This window comes from Phycodurus eques, chromosome 3, assembly GCF_024500275.1.
Source record: "Phycodurus eques isolate BA_2022a chromosome 3, UOR_Pequ_1.1, whole genome shotgun sequence".
NCBI lineage: Eukaryota > Metazoa > Chordata > Actinopteri > Syngnathiformes > Syngnathidae > Phycodurus > Phycodurus eques.
Genome location: NC_084527.1, coordinates 16,266,740 through 16,278,159, shown reverse-complemented (window position 1 = coordinate 16,278,159; position 11,420 = coordinate 16,266,740). Strand labels below are relative to the sequence as shown.

General features: G+C 39.2%; 1 protein-coding gene across 1 annotated transcript; it reads left to right on the top strand.

Moving 5' to 3' along the window:
• The first annotated feature begins 2,886 nt into the window (after positions 1-2,886).
• Positions 2,887-9,342, top strand: aqp3a (aquaporin 3a). Its single transcript, XM_061672254.1, has 6 exons — positions 2,887-3,098; positions 6,874-7,000; positions 7,077-7,214; positions 8,003-8,118; positions 8,201-8,418; positions 8,524-9,342. Exons 1-6 carry the CDS (start codon positions 2,991-2,993, stop codon positions 8,726-8,728), a joined length of 912 nt encoding a protein of 303 aa, XP_061528238.1. The 5' UTR covers positions 2,887-2,990; the 3' UTR covers positions 8,729-9,342.
• The last annotated feature ends 2,078 nt before the right edge of the window (positions 9,343-11,420 follow it).

Below are 11,420 nucleotides of genomic sequence, written 5' to 3'. Positions count from 1 at the left end.
ACCCCCTCCTCCCCCCACTAGAGAAAAACATCTGGTTGACACATGCTCATCAATCGTTTGAAACCCTTTTCACAGCGCAACAAGCAACACCTAGGCCGACATATTGTTCTACATTGTGCTTTTCAAAATAGTTGTGGTCACAAGCATTGTTTTCACTCTCAAATTCCCTGTAGTACTTTGTTTAGCCAAATTATTCCTGGAAAAGAGCAAACAACAAACCATCAGATCGTTTCCTCTGGTTTTCCGGGATGGAATATGTTTGACCTTGAAAGTAGGCGATGTATATACAAGCAGCACTTAAAGACCCAATGTTAATGTATTTATTAGTACATATTAGCTGAATAAGAGCACAAAGACAACAATGAATTAAGGCCAACACTGTTCCCCCATATATTTGCTTTTTGGGAGAGGGGCCACCTATCTTAAGTTATTTGCTGAAAAACTCAACTTTTCGCTATCATAAAATATTCCTCCTTCTATTGACTCAGTGTCATTATTAACACCTGGTCTCATCCCAGCTCCTTCTGTGTCAGCCAATCTGATTCTTCCTTGTGTCCGACTCACCTGTGCATGTCTTGGCAATTATGCTGACTGCAAGTAGTTGACCTGTTTTCTGCTTCTTGGTGCACGTTTGAATGTTTCCTCCTGTTGTTTCCTGTCAACGTTTTTGTAAGTCTTAACAAATTCATTAACTTCCATTCACTTTTTCACCTGCTGTACTTCTATTGCCCCGCAACATTTGTGTGTAACTGCAGCCATACATCTTCATGAGCGCTATCCTACTGATTCTTATGATGTCACACTGTGCATCCCAAAAAAGAGTGTATAATTCTGTTGCTGTAAATCAATGGAATAATTCACTGCTTATCCTTGACAAGTTATTAGGTAGTGTCAGCAATTTGACTTTCACTCCGTTTCAGTAAGCTAGCTACATTCTGCTCGCAACTTTTATTTGTATCTTTGCGTGATCGATATGTGTTTTGGTTTGTCAGAGAGACTTCTGCCACTGTTAAACCAATCCAATATAACCACCAGCAACATTTGGGTCCATTTCACCAATCAAAACGGAGCCAGGCAGTCACATGACCGAGCACGAAGTTTCCACGGCCTTGCACAGAAGTTTTCAGATTGACTCGTTTACGTGAATCATGGTGGAACAGTGCGATTCGCACTCTGAGGCAGAACCCCCTTTGCCTCAGAATCAATCTGTGTTTACCTTACAGACGGAAAAAAAAAAAAAAACGCTCGCTATGTCACAGGCTTTTACTTGTCTGTAAGTAAGGCCAGGTTTCACACCTGCACAGAACTTCCTCAGATCCACATGCTCTCGTTATTCCACCCGTTGTTATATTTCAGACAGGGAAAGAACTTAGTACAATCTTCTGAACTTGCTTTGCCTTATTGCAACTGAATCAGCCTGACACATTTCTGCTTTGATTTAGATGATTCATATGCCCTCTGGGCTTTTTAATGGTGATGCACGTCACTCCATTCATAATTCCCTTTAACAATTTTGTTTAAAACCCTCAGATATACTCTCAATTTTGATTACATGAGCTTTTTAGTCAACTGAAATTTTATTTTATTTTTTGGGGTGGGGGGGGGGGGGGGGGTGGGATGTTATTTAAAAAAAAAAAAAAAATTCCCAATGGGGGTGGGGGGTAATCCCAAAACTTGGAAATGCTTTTCATCAGACAGTGGTGATATTTCAGTGTACTTTCTGTGCACAAAAGCTGCAGTTCTCCTAATCTACTTTTATGTGTGGGACAATAAAATTGGCACAGCCAATCCAACACAAGGGAAGAGAGTAAAAGATCTCAGGTGATCAAGACATTAACTACATTGAGCGCTTAAACCCTGACATGTTTTCACAGCTCGATTGAAACCAGAGAAAGAACATGGAAGATAATGTGAACTGATGAAATTTCAGAGACCGGAAAGAAAACAGGTTGGACGAAGCCAGGTGAGAAGGAAGCATGCAGAATGGATGTTGACAGGTTTAAAATTTAGGGGCTTGGAATTATATGTGCATTACTAAACTTTTTTTCAGTGTTTAAAATGTAATATTGTACATACCAATATTGAAGTTGTCTTTAATTGCATTTACATTTTTATTTACTGCCTTCCAATGAGGTACATGAGTCTGCTTGGCAAATATTATTCCTTTCCCTGTAAAAGACACATTTCCAATTTAAAAAAAAAAAATTACAAAATAAATAAATGAAAAAATTGGGGGGCGGGGGGCTGAGGAACAACAACATTGAAAATACTGATTGATCAAGAATGTCTCAAAGGGGATTAAACACTCAGTGGCCACAACATTGGGAACACCTGTTCAACCTCATACTGACAAGTGAATTATGCCCTTACTATGGTGATAATGCTCACTTGGTTGCTTTGTTGACATGGGATACTGTCAGTTAAACAATGTATTTTTATTTTTTTGAAAGCACATCTTATTTTGTAGGCACAGATTATAAAATGTAAGTAAATGAAGATGTATACAAAACCCCATTAATATATTCAGGAATAAATCTGGTGAGGGGGAAAAAAAATAGGGGAAAATTAGAAATTGTGAAATCAGATTGTGCTCTATTTTAAAACGTTTAAAAAAAAAAATGTAGTGTTTTGTTTTTCTCCAATATCGATTTCGGTGTATTAGTGTATGTTGGTGTATAACAAATATTTACTTAAATCGTACTGCTTTATAACAAAGCTATACATAGGAAATATTGTACATGTAACATGAACGTCAGTTATAGGAAATGCATGCGAGTGAAAGCATGTTCACTAAACCAGTCTGTGAATCATAGTGACGTGCCGCATGTAGGCGTGTGTGGCAGGAGGTGGGGCTGCCCTCAGGACTGGCAGTGGCCCAGTCCAAGACTCTGCTCTTTATAAGACCAGTCTGGTCCTTCCAGCTCCACAGCTTCACATCTGTTTTGGTGAAACCTGCTCCTTGCTTCTCTGCTGCCTGCTAACAAGACAACATGGGCAGACAAAAGTTCTATTTGGAGAAACTGTCCAAGACCTTCCAGATCCGCAACCTACTGCTTCGCCAGGCCTTGGCAGAATGTCTGGGCACCCTCATCCTTGTGGTAAGTGATAAGTGCTTATAGACTTATGTATGGATAAATGCACTTTATTCCGCGAGGGAAATTAAGTTGACACAGCAGCAATACATCTAGACTAGTATTAATAATATAGGAAAAAAGAATTAATAGATACTAATACTAAAAGAGCAGCATTAAAATAATTATTAATCAAAACAAGAAGGAAAAACAACTTGGATGTATTTTATCATTGTAATCAACACTGCCAGGCTTTTAATGGAAAGGTGAACATCAAGTTAATGTTTAAACCGTATGCTCCACCTCCTCTCAAGAGTCATCTTTGTACATTTTCTATTGTACATCAGTATAATCAATTCCTTTATTTTCTGTGGCAATATTTGCGATGTAAATCTGTAAAGTCAACTGCAAGTTATGTATAGGCCAAGCGCACACAACAAAACGAGCATTCTTTATTGTAACAGTGTAAATGTTAGGTTTGCCTGCCTTTTATATATAATAAACCAGGATCCCAAGGGATGGCACATGACTGTGTTTCACCAATTGTCTTGTCAACTATGGAAAATTATATTTATACATTTTTTTAATCACTAGGAAACCACAAACAGCTCAAAGTATTCAGGCTAGCTTTTACAGGCTAAAGTCCCCCCACCACACCCCATGTACCTTTCAAGGCATTGTACAAATGTAATCAGTAGTGGGTTGCGAAAAAAATAAAATGAATGGACACGTACTAGAGGGGGGACATTTCAGAATGAGGGGGCTGGACAATTTCTCTCACCTTGAATTGGGACGTAAGGTGCCTTGCTTACGGGCAGATGAAACAGGCTCTCAATTATTCACTCTGTTGTTTCCCTCTGTCCTTTACAGGTCTTGAATTCTATCACCAATATAAGATGGAATACAATAGCTTTTATTTGTGCCAAAATTGGGCCTACCTAATAATTTAAAACACACTAAAACTCGAGATTAGATTTTAATTAAAAAAAATAAAATAAAAATAATTAGTGTAATGACACAAAAGGTGTGGTACGCACATTGAACGGTGATACACGTCAATGGAAGTACGAGGAGTGGAGGTAGAAACATCTTATGCATGATATACTTTGTCACTTAACATCCTCTCTTGTGATGGAACTTTAGTATCTGCTGGTGACAAAGTAAACAATTGGATCGGGGACAAGTAAGGGTGTGGGCACTGTAGGTGTGAGTGTACTTTATTTGCAGAACTTTTTTTTTTTTCCTTCTTAAAGACCGTTTGCCCCCCCCAAAAAAAAGCTTAACTTCAGGGCAACCAAGTTGATATGGAGATGTTGGATGTGTTTCAACCGATGTTGTTCAATGGTGGAAATGGACTTGATCAATTGTGCTAGGGGATTTAAGGAACTTCAAAACTGACACGCACACAAAATTCCACTGTTTGTTTTCTCTTGTTTTGACCTTCATCGGCATCTGACATGAACAGTTTTGGGTTTTAATTTTAACTTGCTGAAGTACTCTTTATATATATATATATATATATATATAAAAAAAAAAACTCCCAGATGTTTGTTTTGGTACACCGTTTTTTTGTGTGTGTGTCCGTCCCCAGTGCTGAAGCTTGTCTGTAGCCGCACCACTGCACAAGTTGCTGAATCAGCCGACTTCGGTTGGTGGGGTGCTCTGAGCTAACCACATTTTGAAAACAACAAGTTTGAATATTGCACACAGGGTGGAAAACATTCCACCCTGTGTGCAATATTCAAACTTACTAAAAAACTTTCAAAACTCACCAGTGCAGCCTGAATCTTGCTTTTGTGCGCACTGGGGAAAAAAAGCAGCAGAAATGAGGCACCATTTCTGTTTTTTTAAAGAGTGGAGAAGGTTGTTAAGATGATAAACTCCAGGTGGTACAAGTCTGGGTGCTTAATGTTTCCTGTAGTCTTCTAGCAAAATTTCTTGTCACACATTTCTTTTAACTATACCAGTAAAGAGACATACTCTCATTATGCAATCTTTAAGTTATAGGCGTTTGTTTCCTCATCCGCAGTGAATTACTTGTTTTGAATCTGCTCAAGACACACTACCAAATTTACATTCATGAAATTTTTTTGGGGTGGTGTTCGTGACATGATATCATGGATACAATGGAGCTTCTATAATGCTGAGCTGGCTCTTTTGAATGGGCTTTTGTTCCTCTGGATTTACTGATAATAATCATACCTTGGCTTAACCTTGAATGGCTAACAAATTACACAAGTGCAACACCCCCTAAATTATCATAACATAGAGTGGAACCGCTGAAGAGAGACAGACGCAAAATCCATTCCATGGTGCTGATTAGCCTCAGATATTGGAGATGAGAAAAATGGAAATAAACGGAGTTGTACCACAGGACAAATTTAAGCCCTTATTTTAATTGCGGTGGCAAAGCATTCATAGCGCCATTATGAGCCAGGTTAGTTTTACCCTACTGATATGCTTTTGCAATAGTCATTTTGGGAAATGTGCTTGCATTTAGTATAAGTATATACTAAGTATAAGAACATGTACTCAACTCATTTTTATTAATCAATTTTATTCATAGAGCCCTTTTAAAAACAACAGCGGCGGAAATAAAGTGCTGCAGGATTTGGGTTCACACGAACTATAAGAGCTGTACATAAAATAAAAACGGCAACAAAGATCAAAACAAAAACAAATAAGACACTAAAACAAGTGCAGAGTCTCATGAGAGTCTCAAGTTTGTTGAAAGCCAAGGAATAAAAATGGGTTAAAAAGCAGGTTTTAAAAATCAAAAGTGAAGGGGCTTGTCTAATCTGCACCAGGAGGTCATTCCATTCCATCCATTCACTTCGGGACCAGCAACCGAAAACGCTCTATCCCCTTTGAGCTTCCACTTGGGTTTTCAATGCTGGAGCAGCTGGTCAGCTGACCTGAGGCACCGAGCAGGAGTGTAGGGATGATGCGAGGCCATTTAGAGACTTGAAAACAGATTGCAGTGCACAGGCAGCCAGTAGAGGGAGAACAGAATATGTTATGTGCTCCCTCATGCGTGTTCCAGTTAAAAGGCTAACAGCAGCATTTTGAATCTACCGGACATGTAGAAGTATGGGAATGTGAGATGCGCACACTTTTTTGTGTGTAGATGCCATAGTTTTTTTTTGTTTTTTTTTAATATATATTGTTCAACTTGACATAGGCGGCATGGTGGGAGACTGGTATGCACATCTGGCTCACAGTTCTGAGGACCGGGGTTCAAATCCTGGCCTCGCCTGTGTGGAGTTTGCGTGTTCTCCCCGTACCTTCGTGGGTTTTCTCCGGGTACTCTGGTTTCCTCCCACATCCCAAAAACATGCGTTGGTAGGTTGATGGAAGACTCTAAATTGCCCGTAGGTGTGAATGTGAGTGCGAATGGTTGTTTGTCTATATGTGCCGTGAAATTGGCTGGCGACCAGTTCCGGGTGTACCCCGCCTCTCGGCCAAAATCAGATGGGTTAGCACGCCCGTGACCCTAGTGATGAGGATAAACAGTACAAAAGATGAATGGATGGATGGATGGATGGATGGATGGATGGATGGATGGATGGAACTCAACATACTAAGCAGCCATGATGCATGAACCACTTTGCTAAGTCGCAATGTTTTTTTTTTTTTCAATTTGATCCACAGCAAATTTAAGTGTTGCTTGATATGATGCATAACTTTGTAACCCTTAATTGCATATTTTACAACCCCTTAATTTGTCTTTGATTGAATTCTGTAAAACTATTCGACTTTAAAGGTTACACGATGTAGTTCATAACGTCGACTTGTTTTGCAGATGTTTGGCTGCGGTGCCGTGGCTCAGTTGGTGTTGAGCAGCGGTTCTCACGGTTTGTTTCTGACGGTCAACTTTGCCTTCGGCTTTGCCGCCACTTTGGGAATCCTGGTCTGTGGCCAAATATCAGGTTTGCACTTGTCTTTCACGTTTTGCGTTAGCTTAAGCTCCGCTGTTCACTGACTATGTATATGCACTCGTCACAGGAGGACATCTGAACCCCGCAGTGACGTTTGCGCTGTGCCTGCTCGGCAGGGAACGCTGGAGAAAGTTTCCCATGTACTTCCTCTTTCAGACAATCGGCGGTTTCTTCGGTGCAGCCATCATTTTCGGCATGTACTATGGTAAGGATGAATCCCGATTTGTTATTCAGTATTATCAGTTTACAAAAGGTCAAGTTTTATTTTCAAGATGGCACGTGTTTATTGGTAAAGGGCTTTTTATTTCATGGAATAGTTTGTTTGTTGTGTTCCTTATCCTTAATTTATACTTTGTTGTGGTTTTGTAGGTAAGGATCCTGCCTTTGCCTTTTAAAATATTCCCCGTAAAATCTATATTGAACCCATACAAATATTTTAAATAAGCGGTATGTAGTTCACACTATCCAAGTCTCTCAACACATCGAGGGAAAACAAATGACAAAACCCACCTCATCTGTGCTACCAAACTTTGGATCGGATACTACATGCTGGATACTTCCTTCTTTTTCACTACCCTGCAAGCTACAACACATACCTAAAACTATCCACACTACTCATAATAAAAAGCAAAATCCTAAAGTAAAGATAATTCTATGGCAAACGATATCCTCCGACTGAACTGTTAACTAAACCATGGAGTCACTTTTTTTTCTTGGGCCATGCCCCAGCCTGATTATTTTTTTTTTCATATTCTAACACTCCAAACAAACAAACTAAACAACACAAACATACCAAACCACAGCCACGTCCAAGCAATCCTAACTTGGATCAGCACCAAACTGTACATCTTTATAGAAACCCTTATACACGGCTTCCATAAGCATGGGTTTTTGTTTGTCGAGCTATGGAAGGAAAACACTCAAACTAAACGAATGACAAGGAAAGCACTTGGGCAGAGGTAATCAGTAGTTTTATTTTCTTTACCCATTCAGATGCCTTGTGGGACCGTCCTGGTGCTTTCAATGTCACTGGCCCAAATGCCACAGCTGGAATATTTGCCACCTATCCTGGAAAACATCTCACCCTCGTCAATGGGTTCTTTGATCAGGCAAGATTTTGAGCAACGACCGTCATAAAATGCATCAGAATGCCTTGAACTCACAATTTCCATCTCTCCCTTTCAATTGTAGATTATTGGCACAGCAGCACTGATCGTTTGTATCCTGGCCATTGTTGATCCCTACAATAACCCCATCCCACAAGGATTGGAGGCCTTCACTGTGGGCTTTGTGGTTCTGGTCATTGGCTTGTCTATGGGATTCAACTCTGGCTACGCGGTCAATCCTGCCAGAGACCTCGGACCTCGTATTTTTACTGCAATGGCGGGGTGGGGAACAGAAGTCTTCACGTAAGCGTGCACATTTTCCTTTGAATTATCATTCTCATTTCTTTTGGAGCGCTTCTTGACAACACTTCCAAAATGCTCACAGTCCATTGAAATTGTCTTTTTCAGTGTCAGAAATGGTTGGTTCCTCGTACCCGTGTTTGCCCCCTTCCTCGGCACTATCATCGGCGTGATCATCTACCAAGTTATGGTTGGTTTCCACGAGGAGGGAGAAGTACGCGACCGGAAGAACGCCGAGGCAGAGGAGAGTGTGCGGCTCACCAACATTGTGGCCAACGACAAGTCGAAAGAAGCTACAAAACAAGTGCACTGAGCAGCTAGGCACATTTTGTGGATAGACACTAAATCAAACCAGGTTTGTACCACTTTTCGCCACAGTTTAACTGCCAGATTGGTGTGATCTTGAAATGAAGCTACTTTCTTTGTGTTCATTTGCATTAATTTGCGTTTGTAGTAGGAGGGAAGAGACATAATGCAAACATTCTTTTAAGAAAAGATGAAAATGTTAAGATTGTGTCCCTGGTCTTAAGCAGTATTTTATTCTTTGTACCAATGTAGTTTTTAAAATACCTTTTTAGGAAGAGATGAAAATCCAAAATGTTCAAACAAGCACTTAGGCATGTCTACACAACTTTGTTTCCATGTTAGTCCGAACAATTTCAATATTTAAATTTGAATTCAAGCATTGGAATGTGATGTTTGAGATTATTTTATCTTTAACTGTGGGGAAAAACGATTCTATCACAATATTGAATTTGTCGGTCTTCACAAGTATATAGTCATGAATTGCACCATGTTTGTTGATTCCCACCTGCACTGTTAGTGACTTGTATTTTGGTGCTGGACTGGAATATGAGCCTCTTTGTGTTTTGTATGTAGGTGATTCTTTTGTACTGATACAATAATAAAAAAAATATATATTTCACAGATGTGACTCATGTTACTGTATCAAATGGTCCAGTCATTAACACCATGATGTTTGTTTATTTATTTTTTTTTGTAATTCTTTAACTAGCTACCAACCTATAACTGTATTGCCAGTCCAAACGTGGTAATTTTTTTTTAAATGGTCACTGGTTATACCTGTATTGAGAATTGTTTGGTACTAAATGCTATATGCAATTTTCAGTTGTATAAAGTTAGTGGCAGAAACCTTGGCCACACTGCTCACACTCTGCTGTGCTCAGAATTTTTGGTTACAAATTCACACCCAATTGCTCCATTCTGCAGTATGCAGCAATATTTCATGCAGCTTTGACATTTCTGATTTATTTTTACTATAAGGTAAGATGAAGTAATTACAATGGAAGGATCAAGCTTTAGCATGCTGATCTCCTTTGACCAGGTTTCCTTTTTGTCATGATGCCATTTGTTTTTTCATTTCTTATTACAGTAAAAACATAACTGTGGTGTTTATGTTCTTTCCCTTTTGGCTTCGCTCTATTTGAGGGTGAATCCTCCTCTTCTGCTCAAATTCCAGCTGTCTGCCTGTCTTCTTTCACCACATCCATAAATCCCCTCTTTGGTCTTCTTTGCCTTCTAGCTGGCAGCTTCATTTCCACCATCCTTCTACCGATCTATCCGGTGTCCCTCCTCTGCACATGTCCAAGCCATCTCAGTGTTTTGTCATTTTCATGAAAAACACAATTTGTCCAATTCAGCCAGCAACTGGCCACTTTTTACAACAATTTACAGTATTTGTCACTGCTTATATATATTATTATTTTTGTCTTTTTCTGATAGCATGAGTAACAACTGCATTAGTTTTAATGACACACTCCATTTCAGCTGGAATTTTTTTTAAATGAAAATTACACAAGGGGACATTGCTTAGGTCTCCCTAGGGTTTGAGTAATTAGCTTGATGTCATTTCTGCTGAATGACGCAGGTCACTGTTTTCACTTCCTCTAGTCTAAATGGCTTAAAGGTTTAAGTAACAAGGTGTCATGTATGTTGCGAAATGTAATTTCCCAGCATAATTGCTAATATTTAAAATATGACAAAACAATGTTTTAACAATGACAAGGAAGACAATATTAAAAAAAAAAATAGTTAATTTAAAACATATTATCTCTTATATTTGATTTGTAAGTTGGCCATGAATGAGGAGGGATGAGAAAGCAGCCATTTTAGGGGGCACTTAAGCGTTATTTTGTACTTCAATCAATTTCTAGGACGACATATTCTGCAGTTACGTTTTGTTACATAATTTACACAAGTGCGTGTTTCTGTATTTTGTGCATAGGTTATTTGAAATTGCATTGTGGGGACAGAAAATGTCCAACTCTGGAGTGACCTGTCTACATTCATGAGGTTTCAGCTGTACTGTACATGTCGCAGAAAGGAGGAAATCTAGGTCTGCTGAGAAAAAAAACCAAAACATACACATCCTTACTTTTGAACACAGAATGCTTTCATCTTTAAACTGTATAATTCCCTCAATATAGGATTTTACATACCAAGTACATTCCGTTTTACAAGAGCTGCTATGGAGCATAGCTTTAAAGTCTGTATTACACCCCCTGGGTTAGGTTGTTCATACCAAAGTCTAAGCTCAAACATTTGCTCCTGGCTGGATTTCAATATGTGTCGGATGGGTGTGTGTGTGTGTGTGTGGTGGGGGTGGGGGGGTGGACAAACGTGGGACAAATGGCATTCTTCATTCTTTGTATTCTTTGTCACTAACAAATTTTTCCAATCTATCTTTTTGTTTCTGAAAGGTTTCAGATTCATTCTGACCCCATGACAGAATGAACCGTCAAAGGACTAAACACAAACATGACAACTAAATGTACAAGCAGGAAACAAGGCAAGGTAAAAAAAAAACAAAATCAAATTTTTTGCAAGTGATTAAGTCCTAACCACTTTGACATTATCTCAGAAAACATTTTTATGCATTTTTTTTGTAATTAAATTGTAGCAAAATATTGTCAGCGCGCCTTGCCGAGTGGCAGCGAAACTGTTGAGTGCATTGAACAGAATGACACTCGTTTTGTTGGAAAATT